Raw genomic sequence first — 26018 nt, forward strand, 5'->3', positions numbered from 1 at the left:
TTTCTCTTTATTTCACGCTGAAGTCTTGGATGAAGCTGTTCACTTTTCCTTGGCAGCATGATCAGCTGGGAGTCCTTCAGGTGTAACGCAAATCAAGCAGAAGATTGCGTCAAGCGCTGTCGCGAAATCGGCTCGTTAGACACAATTTGGTGTTTCAAGTCAGATGAGATTAGTTTTGAGTCTGTTTGTGATTGAATCCCTCGGGAAAGTTACCATTATTTCTCTCAAAATGTCTATAATTGAGTCTATTTTGTAAAGCATCGCCTTCATTCACCGCCACCCACAATTAGTTTAAATTTTTCCCAGCTGTGAGCAGCTTCTCTCTTGCTTAAATTAAACTGTGGGAAAACAGAGTACATCAACAGCACACTCGGTAATCCATCAGCATGTCCGAAAACTCACTGAACAAGAGCAATTAATTTGATGTATCTTTTATCTGTTGTCAGGCCAAAGACAGATAAAAAGCAAAGGGACATGACGGCTTCTAAAGGTTTTGGAGCCTTGCAGCCTACCAGAAGGAATTCATTCATGCTATCAAGGTATTGCTGTACGCAACACACAACAGTTTGTGCTCTCTGGCCTCTTTATGGTGTTCTTCCCGTGTTATAAATGGAGACTAGCAGTGCTTTACATTGTTTATGCATGTACTACTGAGATCTGAACTTTCCGGTGCAGCGCAGCTCAGTGGAAAAACACGCGCACACCACGTTCTGGCCCGGGTTATGACCCATGACTGGCCGTAATCAAACGCTGCTCAGCTGCCAGGTGACTCTGTTTTCCTACATCTGATAAACCACCTGCCTTCCACAGGCAAATTCAATGAGTGACGACTGTCTTGTGTCACTTGCTGAACTGACTGTGCATCACTGAGAAGAAGTGGCAAGACTGTATGTAACGCTCCTGTTTGACATTTTAATTACTCATTTGATTTGTCTAATAATGATTTAACATCATAATTCCACGAAGAGCTTGTTTGTTGAAGAAATTCAGGCTTCCCCTAAGGCCATCAGTCAACTGGGTTTAAGCTACAGAAGTTTAAGCTTTTCCAAACTGTTAACTCCGAGAAACTGAATCGTTTAAATGTTTAACCTTTTGGCAAATACTGTCTGACGCTTGAGATTAAAAATGTTGATACAGGTTTCAGTTCTAGCCATTTATGCAAAAACAAAAATTACCCTGACAATTAAGCGATTAGTTTATGTGAAGCAATTAATCGACTAGTTGTTTCAGGTCTACGCAATTTAATAGTTTTTGCCGTCTAAGATTATTGATTTATTTCGGTTTATTCCAAAATTTAAATGTATGAAAGTTCGCCTGTCCAGAAAATTTACATTTTGACCCCAGGTGTCACATTCAAGCTTGCAAGTTGACAACTTCTTGCAACACACACTCACTCCGGCCAACAGGTTCACACCTCCTCAGACATTTATGCAGGTGCTATATGGAGCAGGATGTCCAGCAGTAAGAGGGCTGAGTTTCTAAGCAACCGAGCTGAAAGCAGGAAGATAAGGAAGTGATGTGACCGTGGTGCAGCAGGGTACACTGACTCTGCTGTTTGCATATCTTCTCCTCACCCCCTACCCCCACCCACCCATCATCTTCTGCCTGCGTGCCCTCCCGGCTCAACTTGATCCAGTGAAAAATGCAGATTTTTGGTGAGTTTGACATGTGACATTTAAAAGGGGGGTTATGAAATTATCTGCCAGCTGAGGATGTATGATAATGGCGCTGTTACTGAGATCATATGAAGGCTTTTGCACCTGGGTCACTCTCCTGTTCTCTGAATGACATATTACAAAATTCAGGTAAAGCTGTTCTTCTTAGAGGAAAACCAAAACTGAGGCCAGGCTGAAAAAGAAGAACACGGGCACTCCTCATTTCTCCCCTTGGTCAGGATTGAAAGTAATGTGTCCCTGCTTTGCATTTGATTGATCATTTGGGGCTCTTAACATCGTGTTGTGCCCGGAGACCTTCGTGCGTCAGGTGCTTTGGCTAATAATTGATAGATTTGGAGAGGCGGCGTGTGGTGGGTTCACAGCTGGCTGGCTGCACTCCACAGTCCGCTGTTTAATCACTGAAAGCCTCCAAGCATGGTTAAGTGAAGTTTAGAGTCAAGAGCTGGACGTCGGAGGCCCGTATAGACTGGCGCCATGAGAGCTTTGCTCGCCCTTTTGACATTTCTCGCCCTCGGCTCTGTGGCTGCAAAGCCCAACGCCGGTCTAAAAACGTGGGGGCGTTTCAGTAAACTGCCCTATCCCGGTGACAAGGCTTTCCTCTACGACACCTTCCCCGAGGACTTCATATGGGCGGTGGGCACGGCGGCCTACCAGGTGGAGGGCGCGTTTGAGAAAGACGGCAAGGGGCTCTCCATTTGGGACACTTTTACGCGCGGTGGGAACCGGATGGCTACCGGGGACGTGGGCAGCGACAGCTATCACAACATCCACGCCGACATCCGAGCCATCCGGCAGCTCGGGGTCAGCCACTACAGGTTCTCCCTGTCCTGGTCCAGGATATTTTCTAACGGCACCCGCGGCAGCTACAACGAAATCGGCACCAACTACTACCGGACGCTCATCAAGAGGCTGAAGGAGATCCGCGTGCAGCCGGTGGTCACGCTCTACCACTGGGACCTGCCCGATCACCTCCAGCAGACCCTCGGCGGCTGGAGCAACCCGGAGCTTGTGGGGATTTTCAAGGACTACGCCGATTTCTGCTTCCAGACTTTCGGGGATGATGTGAAGTATTGGATCACCATTGATAACCCGTTTGTGGTGGCGCGGCACGGATATGGCACCGGAGTGGTCGCTCCCGGGATAAAGAACGACCCAGATCTCCCGTTCCGGGTTGGACACAATCTGCTCAAGGTGCGCGCCCGGTAAAGGTTTGACAAGATCAGAATAAATGTTTAAATTTGACTCAGAAATATCTATAACTTTTATTTAGTGCCTATTTTAAGTGTTTTCAAAGGTCAAGTAAGTTACAAAAAGTAAATTACTAATGCAGAATGTCCCTTTATTATATATATATATATATACTATGTTTTTAATTTAATATAATTTTGATTTTAATCTCTCTACTTGCCCCTCTCTTTCTTTCAGGCTCATGCAGCTGCATGGCATCTCTACAACAAGCACTACCGACCCCGTCAGCAGGGAAAGCTGTCCATGGCGCTGGCCTCGCACTGGATCAAGCCCAGTCGCACCCGCCTGGAAAGCCTGCGAGAATGCCAGTGCTCACTGGACCACGTCCTGGGCTGGTTCGCGCGGCCGCTGTTCACAGACGGCGACTACCCTCCCTGCATGAAGGCGAGACTAGGCTCACGGCTGCCCACCTTCACACAGGAGGAGAGGGAGCAGGTGAAGGGAACGGCAGACTTCTTCGCCCTCTCTCACGGAGCGGCCCTGAGCTTCCAGCTCATCAACGACAGCCTGAAGTTTGGGCAACAGGAGGATCTGGACCTGAGGATGCTGCTCTACTGGGTCAACGCTGAGTATGACAGGCCACCCATCTTTGTGGTGCAGAGTGGCTGGTAGGTTTAGATGTTGCCTTGGTCTGTGATTTTCATTGTTTTGAAGTGTACTAGAACATCTCGTTTTCACTGCTGTTCAACACAGGTATGTTCTCGGCAATACAAAGACAGAAGATCCAAAACACATGTACTACCTCAAGAGGTTCATCGCAGAGGCACTAAAATGTGAGTAATGACACAGCACACCACAACAGCATGTAGATCCAGATCTACCCCTTTTCAGATAAGGGTATGAATCACTTTACAATCCCTTTTAAATCTGAGCCGTCCGTCTGTCTGTGTTTGCCATGCAGCAATTGTCATAGATGGAGTGAATGTTATTGGATACACAGCCTGGTCTCTGATCGATGGCTTCGAGTGGCACAGAGAATACGGGATACGACGGGGACTTTACTACGTTGACTTCAACACTCCTGACATGAAGAGAGAACCAAAGACATCTGCCACCTTTTACAGGTAAATGTTATGAGTGAGTGGTGACAACTAGTTCTTAAATTTGGACTGTATGGCATGGAACTACTACAGTTATAGTTTTATTTTAGTTTAGTTTATTTAAAGGCGTTTTTGATAAACGTTTCCTTACAGCTCTCAGCACAGCTCCTCCTAAAGTGATGATTACTTGTTATTCCCAAAGGAACGTCATCCAGAGGAATGGTTTCCCAGAACTTCCAGAGAACAGACCAGCACAGGGAGACTTCCCGTGTGACTTCGCCTGGGGGGTATCTGCTAACTCCATACAGGTATACTGTATGTGTTTGTTGTATTTAAACTGAGGATGGGAGGGAGGAGTGTGTGTTTGTGGAAGGACAGGAGAGTCGTTGAGGGTCAGTTGTAACATACAGGGCAAAGATCTGAAACATTAACCTTTATCAAAGTGGGAACTCAGTTTCTATCTAACCCTAACCCGCTTCACCTTCTTTTTCTCCTCCAACAACAGGGCTCTTATTTTTAGCCGAGTACGGAAAGTTACAGATAGCTACCCGAGAAAACAAAAGTGCTGTCCTCTTCCTTTGTGCCAGAAATGTTAGGATTGGTTAATTCCTTGGCGAAGTCGCCTCATGTTCATCACATTATTTTGAACTTGCAGTTTTCAAGGTGAAAGTCCAGCTCAAGAACAGCTACAATAATGATTCATCTCTTAATCATAAACCACATAACCTCCCAGCATCTGCCCGCTGAGCTTAACCGCACGGAACCAACTGTTACTATCGATTTGCCCCATTTGGCCTTTATTTGCATTTGTGGGTAGTTGGTAAACGCAATGTTTGAGGCTTAGTAAGTTCAAATTTACATTGGTGTGTTTTTTCTGTTTCTCCTCATGTCATAGGTGGAGACCATGCCCAGCCAGTTTGCAGACCCCAGTGTTTACCTTTGGAATATCTCCAGCAACGGAGCGCTGATGAGGCTGGAGGGCTACAGTGCGCCGCCGTTACGCCGAACCACACACTGCGCTGATTACACCTCCATCCGACAACAAGTCCGTACCAGTCAAACAGTTATCATTTGTGAAGCTTTTATAACATCTCAAGCACATTATGCACCCCCACATGTGTAGGTAGTCTCTGATAGTTAAATCCAAATTTATTCCTAATGACCCTGAACTAAAGGTTAAGTGACTAAAGTCAGTTAAGGTACTACATTGATATGGACATATCTGCCAAACACATTTGGCAGTGTTTGTGTGTGGGAAGTCAGTGAGGGATCATGGCCTTATAAATCCAATAAATAAATAAATCTTAAACAAAAATTACAATGAAAAAATCTTTGCAGCACTTTGATTTTCTCAGTGTTGGCTCAGTGTTTAAACAAACGTTTTTGTCATACTAAAAAAAAGTACAGTTTTGAAAAACGTTCATAGATTTGTATGTGTGCAGGTTGTGTAGGTATTGCCTCTCTTTCTTCAGGTGGATGAAATCCAGCAGGTGGGGGTGAACCACTTCCATTTCTCTCTGAACTGGTCGGCTCTGGTGCCCACAGGTGATGTGGCTCACCCTAACACTACTCTGCTGGGTTACTACCGCTGCTTCACCCGCCAGCTGCTGAAGGCCAACGTCACGCCCGTGGTCACTCTGTGGCACCACACGCGCCAGCGCAGCAGCCTGCCTGCCCCGCTGGATACCGTCAACAAGTGGCTGAACAGGTCAGACACGGTGATGATCTGAAGCTCTTTTATCTCCAACAGGTTTTATGGTAGTTGATACCTGAAGGAGGAGAAAACCTCATGGGGCAGAGGCCGGGAGGAGAAATGGTCAAGGATGAAGCTCAAGGATGCTTTAACAGGGCCAAGGGGTTGATCCAGAAGGGCGTGAGCCTTCTTTGTTAAATCAAATAACACTATCTGTCTCACTACCGTTTCTCAAGGGCCTGTTTCTCATTTAAATTTAAATGTTAAATTATTTACATGAATATTTGTTTTTTTTGTGTAAATAAAATTTATACACTTGATTTTTCTCTCAGGGAGACTCCACAGGCGTTCGCAGACTATGCCAGACTTTGTTACAGAGAACTAGGTGCCCATGTGAAGATGTGGATCACCCTGAACGAGCCCAACGATGAAATGGTGAGCTACCAGGAAGGTCATCAGATGTTGCGGGCACATGCTCTGGCCTGGCACGCTTACGACCGCGAGTTTAGGCGCACCCAGGGAGGACAGGTCAGTAGAACTGCAGTGTTGATGTTTTTTTTCCCTTTAGCTTTATTAAATATTTACATTGATTTTTTTTCATTATTTAAAGTTAATGGGTTTGTAAATGTTTGCCCAAATGTTACACAAGTAATCTACAAAATCCCAGTTTAACCTCAGAAACATTTGTTGCATTAAGCTGTCTTTGCCGTCCTGTTCTTTCCTGTCAGTTTCCATAGATCCTTTCACATCCAGTCAGCCAGTACAGGTTTGATTCACTGAAGTCCACAGGAGAATGAAAATGTCAGAGATGATCACCTAAGCTATTTTCGGTGTTGTGTCTCAGGTGTCTCTGGCTCTGCACATGGACTGGGTGGAACCAGCCTTTTCATTCAGCCGTGAAGACGTGGAACCAGCTAAAAGGGTTTTAGACTTCCGCGTTGGCTGGTTTGCAGAGCCGATCTTTGGCAGCGGGGACTATCCTCTGGGCATGAGGAGCTGGCTGCGTCAGCTCAACTCACTTGAGTATAAAGATTTTATTATGTAAAGCAGTTTTATGTGATGGGACTGTTGGAAAATCCATTGTTTTTGTTGGTTAGCATTTTTAGCCATACTAGCAGCGTGAATCCACCACATTCACTATGGTAGAATATTGGTGATCCTAGTCTTGATTTGCAACCCAGCACTAAGAGTACACAGTTAACAGTAAATGGAGCAAACCCAAAGCTGCTAACTTGTACGTCTGTTCTGTGTGTTTCCACAGCCTGCCAGTCTTCAATGAGGAGGACAGACAGCTGGTTAAAGGGACATATGACTTCTTTGCCATTAGTCACTTCAGTACCAAGTTGGTGACACATGCCAAGGAAGACTCGTAAGATTAATTCACATTTTTTTTTGCCTTTATTTTGAGAGTGACACAAAAGAAGACAAGACACCGTTTTATAGCTTTATTGGAATTCTTAACAAATATGTTTCCCTGATGTAGTGATACATTCAGCATTTTAAAGACATAAGATTACAGCCCACGATGAGCTTCTGTGTCATCTCCATGTCTGCAGGTACACCTACACAGCAATACTAGAGGTCCAACACATGATCGACACCACGTGGATCATGTCCCCGAGGCCCGTTGTGCCCTGGGGCCTAAGGAAAGCCCTCAACTGGGTGAGAGTGGAGGGGTCTGAGTCGCATTTTGTTTGGTGGCTGGTTGTTATAGGCTTGACTGTTGACCGTTCTTGTACAGTCACAGTGTGAAGAGTTAAAAAGTTGAATGTTGGATCCATTTTCCATATTAAAGCCAGTGGTAGGAAAGCTGACAGGGACACAGTGCAGGTGAGGCCTGTTTGCCCTTCACTGTGCAGAATGACGTATTTGCAGAATGTGTAAATTCTTAGTGCACAAATGCTGAGAATGGATTTTTCGGTGAAGTAGGAGAAATTTTTGCAGTGAACAATATTTACATATTCGTAGATTCTGGAGAGAGAAGAGATAGATGTAACTATTTTTAATGGAAAAATCACACTGGACACAAAATATCTGTCAGAGCAGATTATTTTTAGAAATGTCTTCAATCATTTCTGGAGGTGATGTGATAAAAGTGACATTGCTGCTGTTGTGCTGTGTAAGGTCAAGGAGCACTACTGTGACGTACCTGTCTATGTGATGGCTAATGGGGTCCAGGAAGACCCAGCCCGCTTCAAAGACAGCCTAAGAGTCTACTACCTGTACAACTACATAAATGAGGCGCTGAAAGGTGAGAATACAAACACACACATTTATACAATCAACTCAGGAGCCGTGTATTGTTATTACTGCATTTGTGTACTGAGTGATCAATCCTTCAGAGGTTACTGATGTTTTCCCCCTTTACTGGTCAACAGCTTTCATGACACGGCCTCTGCAGAGTTTAAATATTAGACAAGTATTTAGGTCACTGACCGCTGAACAGTCAGCTGACTCAGAACACACACATATGCACACAAAAATATAAACAGAGACACACACTCTACACTGAATTGTTGAGTCGAGGTTACTCACTATCTAGTTACCTGTCCTTGTAAAGTTTATTTGGTTTCACGCAGTGAGGGGCCTGGCTAGCAGTCTGAAACATTGCAGTGTCACATTATGTTGTGCTCACAGTGTCATGTCATTACATGTTGTAGTGTGCTCTGTCACCACTAAGAGGCAACCATCTACAGAGTTGTAATCCAATGAAATGGGGAAAAAAATTTAGTCATTTTTGTGTATTTATGGTGGAGTACTAATATGAAGGCCGAGAAAAAAATATGTTTGTAATGTAAATATGTTTTAATACATCAAATAATTGTGAAATAGTGAGTCAAACATATGACTTTGTGTATCATAATTTTGGGTCATTTTTCATAAACAGCAATGTCTGAAAATCATGTTAAATTCCTAAATGTCATGATCTCACATGCTCAGTCTTTCCTCCTCCCTCCTCAGCGTACACTCTGGACGGCGTAAACCTGAAGGGTTACTTTGCTTACGCCCTGAGCGACCAAAGGGACCCAGGGTTTGGCTTGTACGGCCAAGTCCACGAAGAAGTCATCGTGAAGGCCTCACTCTCGAACTATCGCAACATCATCCAGCACAACGGTTTCCCCATTCAGGGAGCTGCGCCCCAGCAGTGTCCCAGCTTCCCTCAACCCTGCCTGGGCTGCCATGTGCTGGTGAAGAGGCCTGTGGTAGGTTTCCTGAGTCTTGTGGGTTCAGGGGTGCTAATCACTCTGGGCCTCATCATCTACTACACAGCCAAGAGACACAAGGAGTGTTACTGATGACTGTGGCTGTAGGGTTTGTTTTATTTCTTTTTATAAATGACTCTCCAGAAAAGAAATTGAGCTCATTGTTCAGCAGTGCAGAGTTCATGTCAGCTTTGAATTAATAGTGCTTCTTTTAACTTAATGAAGTCTGGAGGAGGACTAAGTGGTGAAATCATCTTCACATTCTGGGTGTTCAGCTTTTATTAAATGTTCTGTAAAGGTTTGTGTAAATTTGTTACAAAGCTTGCTCCGCTTCTATAACAGCTGATGAACCCATAAATTTTACAAGACTGATATTTTTTTTAGATCATCTGTTTAAAACTCAATTGCTTCTCCGTTTGTTTTTAGAATATTGTGTAATAACTGCAGTTGAATAGCAAATTTGCATTTGATTTAATATCCAGGCTTAACCCTTCTTCCACCCCAGCTCTGAGACAGAATTAGGTAAGTACAACAAGAAAAGGACTATGAGGTTTGTTGAATTACAAAAGAAGCTCCACAGATCACTTACATTTACCAAACTGTCTTAATTTCAGTTATAGTCAAAGTTCAGGTGCAATACATCTGTCACATATACATTTAATATAATGAGAGAAACAAAAGCTGCACATTCTGAGTTCCAGATGATGGCGTATAATCACAGGAAGGACTTTTCAAAACTGCTTGTTTGAGGGTTTATGCTGTTGAGATTCATTCATGAGGGGCTCCTGTTTTTTGAGACCCTTTGGACTCTGCCATGTTGCCAGGATCATTTTCCAATAGAATCCAAAGGAGAAGTTATCCAGAGGAAGAAACCTCTGGATGGTACGTTTTAAAGCTGAAATCCTGATGTTAGTAGTACCTGCTTTTATAGGCTGACAGAACATCTCAAAAGAATATATTTTTTTGTCTACCAATGTGTTTCTCAGACTAGTTTGTGCAGTTTTGTGACTGTAATTTGTATTTGTTTCTGTTGTTACTGCTCAGTAAATTTGTTTAAACAAGAATGTGAAGAAAACTAACACTAGCACTACAGTTCTTTTGTGTATTACATCCCAAAAGTAAATATTTAGGAAGACCCCTAGTTTGTTTCAGGCTGGGAACCTTTGTTGCATTAAGAAAACCGATGTATGGTTATATCCATAGAGCAGCAATAGTTTTTATGTGTTGTAAACAAAGCAATTTATTGTAATCTTCTGATGTAGATTTTTTAGGAAAACCTCTCTTGTCCTTGCAGTGTATTTTTTTTTTTTACCTGCAACAGACATTATCAGAGCTGCTCTGTTTGAATTACATATTTTACACCACTAGAGTGACAGTTCAAGTTTCTACTGTGCACAGTGCTGAAGTTTAGGGCAAAAGTCCATGGCATAAAGCCACCAAGTGTAACACTATTGATTTATTATTTATGCAGTCCTCTGATAGTCTGTTGGGGCAAAAAGGAAAGATATCAAGAAAAACAAGAAATTAATGAGGGCTGCTGAACTCCTGCCAGGAAAAGTATCAGTCCATTCAGAGTCAAAACATCATGGCATCCAGACCATCTTCCATGAACTTCTTGTAGATGGCCATGAACTTGGCAACGAAGGCCTCAAGGTGGTAGATAGCTTTGCTGCCCAGCTGCAGCCTGTGTTCGTAGTAAGCAGCCATGTGGGCCACCTCTGTCTTCAGCTGGCCATCGCAGTTATTCAGCAACTCTGTCACCAGTCCCTGTTAGAGGATAGGACAAGGAGGATTAGTACTCATTACCTTAGACCTTACTGCAAACTGTTTCAGCTCTTCGATGGGAGAGGATGTTTGGTAAATGGTACCTTCATAATGATCTCAGGAGGAATGCAGTGAGTGAGCAGCTCGTACAGCCTGGCTCGAACCTCCAACAACCTAGAATAAAGACACAGAGATGTAAGTTTTACTAACTTTCTTTAGTGTAACAGGACCACCTAACCTTCTCCTCTCTGGCTCTTTGCCTCGCCTACCTCTGAGGGGTCTGCTGGCTGACAATGGCATTAGCTGTTTCTCTGAGGTACACCTCCCAGTCCGTCTCTGGGACTTCTTGGTCTGCTGAGAATGGATACCTGGAAAAGATTAACACAGGCTAAATATGAGCATACTTTTCGCTTACATTCCATACTAATCCACGGATAATGCTGCTGAAGAATGATAATAAGTTTTGTAACAACTTACTGCTGCACTCTGCAGGCCTCGCACATCAAAAGAGCTTTGCGGAGGTTACGACCAGACTTCTCACTGATTCGCTTGGCCAGCTCAGGCGGGAGGAGCAAACCTTCCTTTTTACAGACTGATGTCAGAACGGTACAGACCTGGAAAACAGAGATGAGCAGGAAAAATGATGAATATGTCCCAATCACTTAGCTTGTGCAGAGATCTACTGTCAGATGATTGTTGATTACAATCTAAGCCCCATCGTCACCATCTTACCTCTTCCGTGCTCGGCAGAGGAACTCTGATAGCCAGACAACGGCTCCGAATTGGCCCAATGACTTTGGAGGTGGAGGTGGAGCAGAGGATGAGGCGGCAGGTGGACATGTATTTTTCCATTGTCCGGCGCAAAGCATGCTGGGCGTCCTTCGTGAGTCTGTCCACCTCTGTTAGCAACACCACTGAGAACAAGTGCACCAATTAGTACCAAAAGAGTGACAGTGTGATATTACGGCTCCACAGAGCCCGAGGGTGGGATCAGGGAAAGCTAGCTGTGTCTTTCCTACCTTTGAAATCTCTCTGGGTGCTTGACTGGATCTGCTGAGACTGAGCCACAGTTTTAATCAGCTCTTGAATCACTACACGGTCCTGGTTTCCTGCATCACTGTACAACACGGAAAGGAAATACTTCTTAGGTCTGATTATGCAGTAGTTGTTGTCAAATGTAGTAAAAAGTACAATAATTCTCTGAACATACATAAGTTCAAAGTAGTGCAAGTAAGCTTATTTTTGCATTTCTATGGTACCTCGGATTGACTTCCAAGTGATAGTTGCTGGCTATTGTGTTGATCTCAATTTTCTTCTTTGAAGGAGCCTGCAGTCAAAAAACCCACAAGACAGTAATGCAACTAAACCTTCATGAGAAAACTGAATTGAGAGTCATGTACAGCGAGTGCAGAGACACTGCATGAGTTGTGTACTGTAAGGGGGGGTGTTCAGTGACCGTATTTCATTATTTCCCCTCTCACCACTATGGTCTGGTGCTCTATGCGAAGCTTCTCCACACCAGCTCCATACAGTTCCCTCAGCAGACACATGATGCGGGTCTTCTTTCCTGCGCCTGACGGTCCGTACACCAGCAGGTGTGGGAAGTCACCACACTGAACCTGAAACAGACATTTACAAAGAGGTTTGCTTAGATATTATACTTATAACATTAAAACATGAGTCCTCCAAACTCTGTATGTAAAAGTCTGGCCACCCATGGACACTGCTTAGCTCGGTGCCAATTACATTTACATGCAAATGACAGATTTTAACTTTTAACTTCTCAAAGACAGCTCAGCACAAGAAATGATTTCTGAATTAAACCTGTTGGTTTCGGCCTGTGAAGCTATGATGCTAGCGCTCGCCTGAATTCACGGTGCACACACAGCACAACACTTCGTTTCTCTCCTCACCAGGTTTTTCAGCTGAGCCGCCTGCTCTTTGTGGTAGTCGAGCTTCCCGAGGGAAGTCGGTCGATATTTGTCCACCCACAAACTCATCGTGTTGTGAATTTAGCCACCGTAATCGTCCGTGTTGACAGCAGAGAGCCCGTCGCGAGCTGCTACTCTCCCGCGAAATATTATTCAGGCACAAATCGCGCCGCTGTTTGCTTCCGAGCTACGGAGAGTAGAAGGGGTCAAAACGGCTGAAGGCGATTGGTAAATACACGAACTTGTCAGCGCTGGGCAAAGATTTTTGTAATTAAGCTTGTCAGAGTATTCCAAAATACCCTTAATTGTTTGGTAAATAAAAAGACTGATATTACTGAAACAATCGATCAACTGTTACAGATTAACTGCGGTCGAATGACTTTACTCTAAACTGTTTGCTCAGTGCTGTATATGTATTTATACATTACACAAACAGATGATAAGAATAAAGGCTAAGGAGCAGGCTGATCTGGCAGGATCCTATATGGAACTGGAAGGATAACATCTTTTCTTTATTGCCTCAGATTTGCTGGTGTTTACACTGAAGACACTGAGGCTGCAACGAAACCGTCTGATGCCACCAAGGAATGTGAGACAGTTAATCCCATGCAACAGAAACAAAAGCTCACAATGTCACCGGGCTGTCAAGGTATGAACTGGTGGTGGTAAATCTGCTGCTTTTTGTACAGGGGTCTTATTAAATACCTTTATTCTACTGTCCCCATCTGGTCAACATATTTGATTATCCAACAATCTGATTTGGGCAAATATACAATTATTTGGTTCAGTCATTATTTATTTATTTATTTATTTATTGTCATTTCAGCTTTTCTGTCCTGCAGTGATAGAGTTGTAAAGTAAATTTTTCTTTCCTTATCTGCCAACACGCACATGAATTTGTTTGTTGTCAAAATGAGATTGTCTTTCATATTTCTCATAGTATCTACAGTACACATTGCCAAGATAACACAGATTACATAATTCACTGTGGATGTATGACTGTGTTTTTCTGCAGCTAGTCTTCCTAAATCTTTAATGTGCTTTCTCTCTGATTTGAAGATTAAAAAAAGACTCAAGCTGTTATAGATGCTTATTATCTTCCTCTTTCTTTTCTATAACTGTTTTGCTGTGTGTTTTCTGTATCTACCTGTCGAATCCCACCTTGTTTTCCTTCCTCTCCTTTTTCTTTGCCCTGCTTTTCTTCAACCTGGCCCAGGTAACTATACCTCTCCATGACAGGAATGTTATATATGGAGGAGCGTGTCTCAGCGGGTTGGCGTTGCTTGTATTGAAATTTTTGAGTTAAATTATTATGCATCCATCATCACAGTACAGTCGGCCAGTGTAACGTGTGAAGAGGTCGAGGGGTGGTGGGTGAAGTTTATTTCTAGATACATTACATTAGGAAAAAAGTTTTGAAAAAGTTTGTGGGTGAAGAGACATCACAGAAAGAAATTCATATTAGAAACTTATATTCTTAACTCTTATTACACTGCCACCTTGACCAGATCTCTTTTCGCCCAAGACCTTGCAGGTCAAGCATGCCTCAACAAGCAGAATCATCCTCAAAGTTAACGTACAAATAACAGGTCTTTAGTTCTGACCAAAGGCTTTCCCTCCAAAACATGAAATTCAATGTTTGCTGGCAAACGTGAGGAATTCCACAGTCTGTCGACATCTTTTAAAGGACCATAAGTCCTTTCGTGTCGATTAAAGCTCACAAACAGCTTTGCTGTAGTTAGAAAACCCATGAAATGAGAGAGATTTAAGAAGGATAAGAACATGTTTGAAGCATTACCTCATGTGTTGTCAAGGAATGTGCTTCTGAGGTGAAAAATCTTTTGCCTTGAGCCATATTATACAGCAAAGAGCGAAAAGGAGGTATGGGGAGGGCGCTCAGCGCGCCACAGACCCCAGGCCTTTTAATCAAAGTCTGTTTGCCTAAGACTAACATATACGTGCAGTTATTTAATGTTGATCAATTCCACAACAGAACTTATTTCCTTTGCTTTGAGCACATAATTTGTATTTTTTTCTCTCTTACACATGCTTGAATTCTTATGAACATTAACAGTCACTCCATGCACATGCACACACACACACACACACACACACACACACACACACACACACACACACACACACACAGTTGCACAAATAGTACAAACACCTGCCTGTGGAGCTCCCCGTCTTCTCGCTGAGGTAATGTAGGAGGGAAAAGCATTCCTCAGCCCTTTCTTTTTCTCTCCTCCCCTCACAGCATTTCACATCTTTTCAGACATATAGTCACTCTTTCTGTATTATCTGTGTCATGCAGCGTACAAGCGCTGAGTTGCCTCGACTGGATACTTGTGTTACCTCCCGGTTCTTCAGACTGCTGCGTTGGATGACACAACTTCTGTACAAAAAAATCTGGTATGTTGAAATATGAATTATGTGTTTCTTTAAAGCTTCCTATAGTTCCCAGGATATTTTTGCCAAGAAACTGGTCAAAGTTAAAAATGTGTATTGTTGAATATTTTTTGGCATTAACTGAGAAGAAGTTATTAAGTTACTGTACAGTAATACGTTTCACAGAACAGCAGACACATGGCCTGGGAACAAATGACTCTTTGTTAGCAAGTGTTCTATGAAACACTTGTAGGAAAGGACTTGTGTGTTTTACATACATACACATGAGTTTTAGTGTGATAGGGTTTCAGGATTTTATCCTAATTTTAAGACCCACCACTGCATGTTGGAAAGACAAAGACAACATGTGAGGCAAGGGAAGGGTGTGTTGTTGGCTGCAGCCAAAAATATCCACCAGGAAAAAACAATGTGTTTGAAATGCATTTCGTCGTCGTCAAAAAAAAAAAAGAAAGTCAGACAGCTGCATGCAGAGTGGTGCGCTGTGGGGTTGTTATGAAGACGGAGTTTGTTGACTTTGGCAAAGTTTCAGAGTTTAGAAATAAAGGGAAAAAAAATCACATTGTTTAAAATAATGTTATCATGTACAATAAATTTACGATGTGAAACGTAAATAAAATAGCTCATTCGGTATAATGAGCTGATTTTTTTTTTTAAACCTTACAGTATCTGATGCCAGTAGAGTTTGAATCCTGCAGTAGATTGTTAAACTGGAGTACAGAGCCATGTCTCACGGCCCAAACAAATATGATTGATTGGCCATGATTGAATGGACCAATAAATCTGTCTAAGCAGCAATTTCATCCTTCTTAAGCAACTTAAATCCAGACATGTAAATCCACTCAGAGAAATAAATGACACTGGATTATACATGCAAATATTCTTTAGTGTGCATGTTTGAACACAAATCAATTTTTTTCTCTCTTTTTCTCTCCAGCTCATGTGTCAAGGCCAAGGTGTAAAATATCATCCACTCATAGCTTAATTTAGCAGCTTTACCTGATCTGTCCATTCATCACTCTCTGTCTGAATGAGGCAACATTGTGCTCACCAGAAAAGAACTTACAGTTGAGGACCGGTTCCCTAGTAATGCATGAAGGTCCAGTAGCTGCATTGCCTGTTCAGCAGCAGCCTAACAGGTATATTTACCCCGAGGCTGTGGGTGTCCCTCTGGATGACCTGCAAGGTCAAGATCCCCTCCTGACTCAAAGCTCCAACAGCCAACTGAGAGCCATGTCTGAACCTGTCCCTCTTCTAAGCTGTGCAGCCAGTCACACTCAAAGATGGAAGGAGCCGCAGAGGGACAGCGGCTCCTCTTGTGATACAACCAAGCCTGACTTACAGCAGAATGGACGCTGTGGAAGCAGCCAGAGTTTAGACAGCGCCCCTGGAACAGGTCAGGACATGGAGGCGTCAGACCTGGAGTACAGTGCTGATGTTCACAGTAATTCTCAGATGGAAGCACACTGTGGAACCACAGTGCCTCAGCAACAAGAAGGGAGCCCCACAGAGACCTCCTCTCCTGATGAGCCGCTTTCTGTCTTGTCACCAGCTCAGGATAAAAGTAGCTGTGACCATCTGCCAGCATCTGTGAACACGTCAGAGGACTGTTCAGTGGACCTGCTCAGAATAATAAAGCACCATCCGAGCGCCATTGTGTTCTGCGATTATGATTGTAGCGCTGACAACCAGGTGATCTTTGCCAATGGGAGCTCTGATGTTGGGGAGTCCTCCTCATCCCACACTGAAGAAGGAGAGGGTGACAATGATGAGGATGATGATTTTCCTGAAACATTACAATATAAGGAATTCCTGATCAGTCGTCGCCGTAGAAACTTGAGCAGGAACAGGAAGTGCTTGAGGAAGAGACAGGATGCCCAGCCTAACAGCACTGCATCTGGCTGGCAAAAGCCCACCAACAAGGGCAAACCCGAGTTCACAGGTAGCCAGGAGGAAGAGGAGAACAATGGAAAACAGGTAAGAAAAACAAGACAGGAGCAGCGTGATAACAAAGACAAAGAAGTCTTATTCACTGGGTAGAACTGCCAGAGAACGCATTTCAGAGACTGCATGCCTGTGTTACACTGCACTGCAGATATTTTTTACTTATATTACTTATTATTTTATACTTTTTCACAGTCAGATATTTGTTTTTTCACGGCAGGAAAAGCTCAGGTTTCATTAACAATGTTAACAATTCAAGTTTCTCAGAAAGCGCTGAACAGTGTCAGCATGCGCATTATCATTAACTTTATTATTTGCACCTGTGCTCTTCCAACTCCCACATGCCAAAATGCCTTCAGTGTAAAAGCCAATATTGTGAACCCTACTTGCACCACCAGAGGGCAGCAGTGTCTAATTGTTTCAGGTGGTTCGGCATGAGTTTCTTATGAAATATATATTTTTCTTTCTGCCATCTCGGTGGCAGCAGAGAGTCACACTCAATCACAGCTCTAACAACTTTGTTAAAGTGTTTTTACCTGACTTATCAGGATGTATTTCCTTTTTCGGGCTTGGACAAAGATGCAAAGATTCAGAAACACAGACATGTGGTCACAATGTCCCTGGTTCTAGACAGGCATCTTTGTTATAATTATCCTGTTCTCACTTTCTCTTCATGTTTCCAATATGTCTCTACTGTTGATTGTCAATAAAGGCAAAAACTAAATGAATAAGATGGTCTGTTAGTCTAATGCAGTTGCAGGAGCTGTAATCTGGTGAGGAGATACCCATTTGTTTCTTAATATCCTACTAAATGTGGATTTCTTCACTATAAGAGATTTGAGTTTTTGAAGTGAAAGAGAAAACTGTGTTTATATGTTGAAAAAAAGGGGGAACTTGAATAAAGAGAAATATTTTGGCAGGTATACCGACAATCATGAATTCCTCTCGTTTTTCTCCTAGCCTGTGCTGGCATCTCCACCTCCCAGAATGCACTTTACCAGCAGGCATCCTTTAGTGTGAGTGTGCCCCTGACCGTGTTCTCACACCTGTCAGAGCAGCCCTCGGCCGCTGGCACGTTCCCATCACGGCCCTCTGGCACACTGCGCACTGTTCTCCCCTCTTGGCCTGAAATGAAAGGATCTGTTCTCCCCGCGCTCCTTTTGTGATGTCGTTCTCAGAGTTTGACCAAGTAGCTTTTAAAGTCACTTATCGACAGGCTTAGGCCAGTGCTCATTTGAATACCTGTTAAGTCAAAGAGGCCCCATTGTGCTTCCACATTCTTGGAATATCTTGGCTCAGGCAGTTTCGTCACACTCCTCAGTGTGGGCAACAACTTTGCCAAATGAAATAATTTGTGGAATTTAGAGTAAAGGACAAGTTATTAAACTGCATTTAAAGTGAAATGAGGCTGAAACGGAGTTGCTGTAATATTCAAGTCCAATCTCATGACAGTTTTTCTGTGAGTTCTTTGACTCATATAATTATAATTAAGCCTTGGTCTCTGGGCACTCGGGCACATAACTGTCTTCTTTCTTGCTTGAGTACATAATACTATGATTGATGACCCTTTTGGACTTGGTCTTCAACGTGTCTTGAGCTGGGCTCAAATGGCACTGGCAATGGCTCTGCTTGCAAGATAACAGTGAGGTGCATCAGATAGAAAAATATTAAACTCAAAATACATAATAGATTATTTCACCCGGATTTAACTGAAGGAAAAACTCTGTAATGAATTGATGGTAAATTTACTTTTAAGTGTTTCCTCTCTTCTAATTATGTAGTTTCACTTCACACTGATAGACTAAGTATACACTTCTTTAGATATTTATACTGAGGTGGATCAAGAAAATCTGTGCCCCAGCTTGACAAAGACAGTTCAGACAAGTAATGAAATGGTCTTGTAGCAGAGGTACAGTGATGCATTAAGCACTCTCTCCTCTGTAAATACTTTAGACAGAAGCATATTAACATTTCATGAACTTTGAGAGCACTGTGCTGTGAAAAGGCAGCGTGTGTAAATGTGTGTCTGTGCGTATGGAGTGGTATGCGTTTGAGTTCACATTAGCACACTTCCGTGCCACTCTATGTGTGTGCGTGTGTTCATGTTTGCAGACACTCGTGCCACTGAAAAGCTTCCACTCCCCGTGTTCTCCCCTTGCCCTGGCTCTGTCCCCCATAGTGAGGGTAAAAATAGCACCCTGGTGCACATAGACAGCCTTCTGTGTTCCTGTGTGTAGGAATCTGGAGATGTGGGGGCTGTAACACACAGGAAATGGCTTTACTGCCAAAGCCGTTACTGCAGATATTTTTTAAACTGGTCAACATGATGGGTTTGGGAATAGGAGTGGACAGAAGGGTGTGTTTGTGTGTGTGAGTGGGTGGGTGAGGGCATGCTTGTGTGTATGCATGTATGTTTGTGTGTGTGTGTGTGAGTGAGGGGGCTGTTTTTGGACTTCAAGCTCCTCAAAGGGGCCCTATGTGCTGCTATCAGCCTCTGGGACTCTGGGATTGGCAGCAGAGCTTAGAAACAAAGCAGTTTGTTCATTTCCTGGAAGGCGAGTGAACAAGTATCTCAGTCAGAGTCCACAACCAATGGGTGAAGAGCGAAAGAGAGGGAAAGCGAGGGTGTAGGTATGTTCATAGCTACAACATGCACAGATACAACACATTTACATGACATGATTTGGGTTTGTTGCTGTCTTGACATCTAGCGAAAGGCAGCTTATTCCTCACTAGCTATCTTTATCTATATATTTTTTTCTCTTCTGTCATCCTTGCTCCACAAAAACCTCACTGAGAAGGTGTCAGCTCCTCCACAGTGCAGGGTACAGTGTGTACCCCTGGGCAGGCTGAAAAAAGCACAATGTTCATCCGCATGGACTCTTGGAGGCAATGAAGGGTGGAGTAGGTGGATGAGGAAGAGGAGTGTATGTGGAGTTAGGTTCAGCAAATCTCTCTGAGGCAAACATACATGAAAGACCTCATTGCAAGGTTGACCCCAGAGTTTATTTACCTGCGTCTATGTCTTTTGACCCGTATGCTCAGACTGCTGCATGTGACTCCATGATCCTGCTGATGAACAAGTTGGATCAGCTCAGTGAGGGGATCCAAGACGTCCAAAGTGCTGATTCCTCCCACCAAGATGTGACCAATACAGATGAGGAGGAGACCACCATGGTAGGTCAAGTCAAGTCCAATTTATTTATATGACTGACCCAAAGTGTTTTGGCAGAAATAAAGGATATGAATAGTGCTGAAATATGAATTAACAAAAGACTGGGGGAAAAAAACAGCAAAAGGAACAATTACCAGATCAAACATTTTTTGATGTGAGTGTTTTTTCATATACACATAGATGTAGTTGATATAGTTTGAACCAATTAGACATATGAGTTATACAGAATGTTTTTTTTTTGTGGATATCCTGTACAAGGCTTTTCAGGTTATATATCATTTTCTGAAAGGAAGACAACATAAAATGGAAAGTTTCTGAATGGAGCCTGGAGACAAATGTTGTTTTTGAAGTTTGCAACTCTTTTTCAGTTCACATTCAGTTCACATTTAGACTTTCACACATTGGCATTACAGTTTTTTTTCCTTACGAGGTGATAGAAAATTTAAATCTTGTATTTCCACCAGTCGATCATTCAGAAAGTCAGAGCTTCTGCCTGATGTGCTGCTGTCACTGAGTTTTAACATAGGGTACTTTAAGTATATAAATCACATAAAGTTTTGCTTTAAATTTGAATTTAAATAAAAAATATATGACACTCATAATATAGTTTTGATTAGACTTCAGAATAGCCAAATCAAAAGACCAGGGAGTTATTGCTTTCAGTAATATCTCGTTAAATTTTTTGTCAAAGTCCATAACTACAGCTATACTTTACACTATACCATCTGTGGCCACACACACTCACACACAATTTACCATTAAGTCATACAGCTTACCACACACATGCTGGACAGAGAGCCTACTCAGGGGAATGGGTTGCCAGGCTTGCAGTCTCTCCCACTATATAATGTGGGGTAGATTCATTAAGAATAACAGTTTGGATGGTTTCCAGGCCTGTTGTTTTTCTGCCATTAAAGACTTTCATAAATCAGGTAGTTTCTGATTTGTCTGGCATCCATCTGGAAACTGCATCAATTCCCCAGAAACCACAGATAATAAGCGCTAAGCTTATTCGAGCACGCTGCTATTTTAAAGGTGCATTTAACGAAATTTCTGGAAGATTCTGTGGATGGCTGCTGTGCTCCTCTGTTCTTCTCTCGCAGGGCATTCCAGCTGCCTCATTATGCTTACCAAGTGTAAATCTGGTAACCTCAAATAGCTCTTAAACCAACAGCACAGAAGTTTAGGAATTCTTATAAAAAGGCTGTATTTAATCAAGCTAATCTTAATCAAACTGTCTGGCAAGCCAGAAAAACAGCCATAAAACATGTTTAGCTTTGTGTTTCACATGCTCTGTCAAGTATTTTTATGTAACACTAAAGTAAATGTTGTTTGCAGTGAGGACACCCATCAAAGTAAAATGCACAATACAACACAATATGACGATCAATAAAAAGAAAAATCAATATAAATGTTCAGAGGAGGAGAGGGACAAGAGGAGCGCAGAGACCATTTATCCAAAAAATGTTAAATATTTATGGGGTAATTAAGACTAAATGATCTCAGCCCAGAACAGTAATGTGTGGCTTTTTCTTCTTTGGCAGTAGAAGGCATTCAAGGCAAAGGAATTAAGATTTTTCTGAATTAAATAAAACAAATTAATTCAATAGTGAAATATCAGAACATCCTCTCAAATACCCTCAAGATAATCTATTTATCTGCCATGTCATCCCAACAATGAATACAGATTAATATAAAACTGAAATAACTGTGGTTACTCCAAACTATGTTCTCTGGTTATCTTTTAATTCTTTCTTCTCTCACTGTTCTCTGATCAGATAATACCCTTTAACCACCCTCTCTCCTTTGTGCTAACTACATTTAAAGGAGCCAGTCAGTTTCTCTATCTTAGAATTTCTTAATGGATTTTTTTAATCATCTGTGCTAAATGTCGTAGCTCGAGGGATGCAATGTCAGTCTGCCAGTTTTCCACATTGGTCTAGACTAAAATATCTCCACAACTTTTGGGTGGATTGCCATGACATTTTGTACAGACAGACATGGCTCCCAGACAATGAATCCCACTGATATGAGCATCAGATTTTTCCACTAGTGCCACAATGATGTTCACATTTGGGTTTTGTTTTGATTTTTTTTTTTGGTATGAAATATCCCAATATCTCAACAAGTAATGGATGGGTTACCGTTTTGATGCACACATTCATGGTTAGCTCAGGGTGAATTGAAATAACTTTAGTCATCCCTTAACTTTTCATTTACGGGCCAAAGCAAACACCACTTTAATTAAGCATGACAAATTTGGAAATACATTTTAGTGAGACATTTACTAACTTTGAGTTCAAGCTGTATTTTGTTTTGGGGACACAGTGTCCTTGATGTTGTTATCTAACTGTGACAAACTAGCAACAACATCATGCCATCTCTATGATGGAAATGCTCCACAGGGTCAAAAAGGGACTTTTCTACACAGGCAAGTACTGTATGTTGAGATGAAGGGAAAGTGTGTCTCTCTATGCAGGCGTTTGTGGATTGGATTCTTTGTCAAAAAAAAAAAAAAAAGAACGTTGCTTACGGAAATCAATGCCATTCCTCCTTTCAGTCACACACACGCGCACATACACACACACACATTTGCACACACATCCATGTTATCAGCTCAGTGCTGGACGGGAGGGGAAAGCGGGAAACACAGCACTGAAGTGGGTACAGTAGTTGAGTTATGAGGTCAAGCTGGGATGGACTTTCCAGTGTTGTCACTGAGCAGAGACACAGAGGGGGATGAGGATGGTTTTGGAAAAGGGGGGATTTTTCAGACACATCGTCAGCAGTGTCTTATATCTTCAAACACTCCCCACCTACACCAGCTCCACTAAATACTCCACAGAAACCACACAGAGACACAGAGGGCTGCTGAAGAGACAGGTGACATGAAGACTGGGAGTGGGGTAAGAGACTGAAGGAGACACAGATATAAAGAGGCTGATTTTAAAGACACTACGGGATGTGTTGGATTTTAGCATAAACACATTCATTTTGAGACACAACTGCAATTAATATAATCAAACAAGACAACGAAAGAGACTTACAATGTTCTATAGTGGAAATAAATAATGAAAAAAAGTCATGTTCTCTTTATATTTTCAAGACCACTTTTCTGAGCCTTCTTCTTCTCCGTCTTCCTAGGGTGCTCCTGCTGTGGGCAGGATGGCGAGCCGAACCCTGAGTCAGGATCAGGGAACCTGCAGAGCTCCAGACAAACCTGAGCCACCCACCAGACGGCGCTTGCGACCTTTGACTCGCAGCAAACCGCTCACCCGCTCGTCCCTCTCGTCACCAACACATCTCCAAGCTCGACGGGCCAGGGTGAGCCAAGCTGTTACTGTCTGTGACAAAGACTCAGAGCTCAATGGCAACATCTCGTTTAGCTGTATGTTTGTTGTGACGTTTGTGGTGAATCCTACAGGAAAAAAATGAGTAAGTTCGGCAGATGTGAGAGCTGTTTGGGAGGAAACAGTTGTGTATCCATTTGTCACAGAACTTATTTGCTTTGTCCTGATTTCTTTCTTTAATCTCAAATGTAACTGGGCTACAGTCTGCAGCAGCTTCTCCTGTGGGAACCCACAGTGACCCAGAGTTTGCCTGATAATAACATCAGGTTACCACTCACAAGCAGACTATGATGTCTGTGATTTACCTCAGTTCAAACCTGCAGTCTTCCCTGCTGTCAACTTGTACCTCACTAAGTCTCTAGAAACAGCATGTTGGCTGGTTGGGAGCTAAACAGTATCTAACACTTTGCAGCTGACCCTGAAAGGCAGGAGCTTCAGAGGCATGTGTGACTGATATAAGTTGATTAGCTAATCATCGTCTGGAGAAATGTTTTGATGTCTACCAAACTCACTTTGAAACATCTCTGAGTTGAACCTGGAGGCTCAGACCGGTTTTGTGCCGTGTAATTGTGGTCAGTGCGTTGCTATTTTTCGAGGCAGCCTATCCTGAAACAAACTGCTTGAGAATGAATATTTTATTTTTTTCATTGTCATAGCTGCTCTCCTCCTAAACTGCCTCGTTATATTTAAGTCTTAGACTGGCAATTTCTACCCAAAGCTCTTTACAGGAAAACAAGTCTCTCCTTTGACTCTTTCTTTAAAAACCTCAGTTTACTCCCTCCCTTTCTTCTGTCATCCTCCTCCCTCTCTCTCTGGGCTTCTGTCCAGTCTGCATGTTTCCTGCTGTTGTGTAAATAAGGTGAAAGTAAAAAGATGAGACAGCTCTGTTCCATCCAGTAGTGTCCAAGGTCACCTTTTTCTGTGTCAGCACTGCGGCAAACAACAGAAACTACCACAAATAAACCACCACTCAACAGGTACAACAGTCAGACAGGTGAAGGTGGGCAAAGAACAAAAAATAGGTTTAACTGCCAACACCAACCATGTTTTATCAAGAATGAATGAAAAAAAAAATTGAGCTTGGAAATAGTTGTTTGACATATCAACAGTATGATATATCAACAGCATTTAACTGTTTACTCAGTGAAATACTTTCATTTTAATGTATAATCTAAAAAAATCTCTTACCTTTCCACCTAATACAGTTTGTCCCAGTTTTACCTAGATCTCCTCACTTTTCATCCTCAAAGCAAAAAGAAAACGAAGAGAAGAAATTTGACTTGGTTTTGATCTGCAAGTCGCCAAACAAGCACAGATGTTCTCAGAGATGCTCAGTGGATATGACATTTGGTGTCTGTGGAGGGAAACCTGTGGAAGCCGGCTCTCTTTGCTTCTCTTTGCTCCTCAGTAGTTGTAGTGCAGTTGTTCTGCTTCCACAGGAGATGGCATGCCTCTGCAGAATGTAGTGGAACATGCCTTTGGTCAGTGTGTAGTCGATCCTTAAGTGTTAGAACTATTAGTTGTGTGTGGGCGCGTGTGTGTGAGAGTGTGTGGATGTGTAGGTAGGTAGAGAGAGCAGCAGGGGCCGTGGGATCAGACTGATGCTAAGGAGTGGGTTTATTTTCGCCTAACCGTGACTGATAAAGTACAGCTGTCCAAACCGACATGGACGCGCACACACACACACACACAAAGATACGTAGCTGATTCTCAGCTCAAAGTTTAGAGCATGTTTTGTATCAAAGGTATTTGTAGAAGAACTGGAGTAATTCACCAGTTTTTGAATTTAATGTTGTCCTTGTGTTTTTTGTTTCTCTTAAAAAGAAGCAAAGGTATGCATTAAATTTTTTACTGTTCAGTTTCAAATCACAGATCAAACTGAAATTTATTCAGTATTAGGAAATGACAGATGGGGTGGGTGGCATCTACAAACTTTACCTGATGTCGGAAACTTTTGTAGGATGTCACCTTCACTTTTTTTTACCTTTATTTTTGTTTACATCAGGTGGGATGTTTTCTGTTTCATAGCTACTGTTTGCTGAGACTGAACCAATGTTTTTCACACTCAGAATCAGTCAGCACTGGTGCAGTAGTTACCTTTAGTTGACTGCTATTAGCTGAGACCGGTGACTGAACCCACTCAACATGGCAGATAAGAGATTGTTTTTTGTGTGGTAATTTTAGGGTTTTGTCTTGTTAAATATTTACGAGAAATGAAAAATGAATGAAAGTTATATTTCTTGTCATTTCCTGCTATTTAAAAAAAATGGCGTTAAGTTCCCAGTGGCAGTTTCAAACTTGTGAAATAAAATAGAAATCACTGCTTTCACGTGATATTCGACCTCTAGTGTGCCTTTTTAAAACTGGAAATGACAGGTGATTGTTTGTTTAGTAATTTACAGTGTGCGGTGTGACCTCAGGGTTCAGGAAAACCCAGGGGAATCATGCAGAGCTTCCTGTGCAATTGCAAAACTGCAGGTGGATCATTTGGTAAATCCCAGCTTCTTTGTAGGGATGTGGGGTTTTCCTGTAACAGTGGCGGCATTCATGTTACCATATCTGTGTTGAGATCATGTTTCATACGC

General features: G+C 42.5%; 2 protein-coding genes across 2 annotated transcripts; one reads left to right on the top strand and one right to left on the bottom strand.

Moving 5' to 3' along the window:
• Positions 1 to 2034: 2034 nt before the first annotated feature.
• On the top strand, positions 2035 to 9527 carry kl (klotho). The gene is made up of 13 exons (XM_041051897.1): positions 2035 to 2867; positions 3102 to 3532; positions 3618 to 3697; positions 3826 to 3988; positions 4167 to 4272; positions 4860 to 5009; positions 5437 to 5672; positions 5990 to 6185; positions 6502 to 6680; positions 6919 to 7026; positions 7214 to 7319; positions 7782 to 7908; positions 8619 to 9527. The coding sequence occupies exons 1-13, from the start codon at positions 2151 to 2153 to the stop codon at positions 8951 to 8953; spliced, it is 2934 nt and encodes a 977-aa protein (XP_040907831.1). The 5' UTR covers positions 2035 to 2150; the 3' UTR covers positions 8954 to 9527.
• A 584-nt stretch (positions 9528 to 10111) lies between these two features.
• rfc3 (replication factor C (activator 1) 3) lies at positions 10112 to 12722 on the bottom strand. Its single transcript, XM_041051898.1, has 9 exons — positions 12538 to 12722; positions 12106 to 12243; positions 11884 to 11951; positions 11644 to 11741; positions 11357 to 11538; positions 11102 to 11238; positions 10894 to 10992; positions 10729 to 10798; positions 10112 to 10627 (listed from the first exon to the last, which is right to left on the bottom strand). Exons 1-9 carry the CDS (start codon positions 12622 to 12624, stop codon positions 10436 to 10438), a joined length of 1071 nt encoding a protein of 356 aa, XP_040907832.1. The 5' UTR covers positions 12625 to 12722; the 3' UTR covers positions 10112 to 10435.
• Positions 12723 to 26018: the final 13296 nt, after the last annotated feature.

Source organism: Toxotes jaculatrix, chromosome 12 (assembly GCF_017976425.1).
Source record: "Toxotes jaculatrix isolate fToxJac2 chromosome 12, fToxJac2.pri, whole genome shotgun sequence".
Lineage (NCBI taxonomy): Eukaryota > Metazoa > Chordata > Actinopteri > Toxotidae > Toxotes > Toxotes jaculatrix.

Bases quoted from the DNA above. Each gene is read 5' to 3' on its own strand.
- kl (XM_041051897.1), top strand. From the start codon at position 2,151: ATGAGAGCTTTGCTCGCCCTTTTGACATTTCTCGCCCTCGGCTCTGTG. The intron at 3,698-3,825 runs GTGAGTAATGAC...TTTGCCATGCAG, and splicing joins CATCGCAGAGGCACTAAAAT to CAATTGTCATAGATGGAGTG. The intron at 7,909-8,618 runs GTGAGAATACAA...CTCCCTCCTCAG, and splicing joins CATAAATGAGGCGCTGAAAG to CGTACACTCTGGACGGCGTA.
- rfc3 (XM_041051898.1), bottom strand. From the start codon at position 12,624: ATGAGTTTGTGGGTGGACAAATATCGACCGACTTCCCTCGGGAAGCTC. The intron at 11,742-11,883 runs GTACCATAGAAA...CGTGTTGTACAG, and splicing joins CACTTGGAAGTCAATCCGAG to TGATGCAGGAAACCAGGACC. The intron at 10,799-10,893 runs GTAGGCGAGGCA...TCTTTATTCTAG, and splicing joins AGCCAGCAGACCCCTCAGAG to GTTGTTGGAGGTTCGAGCCA.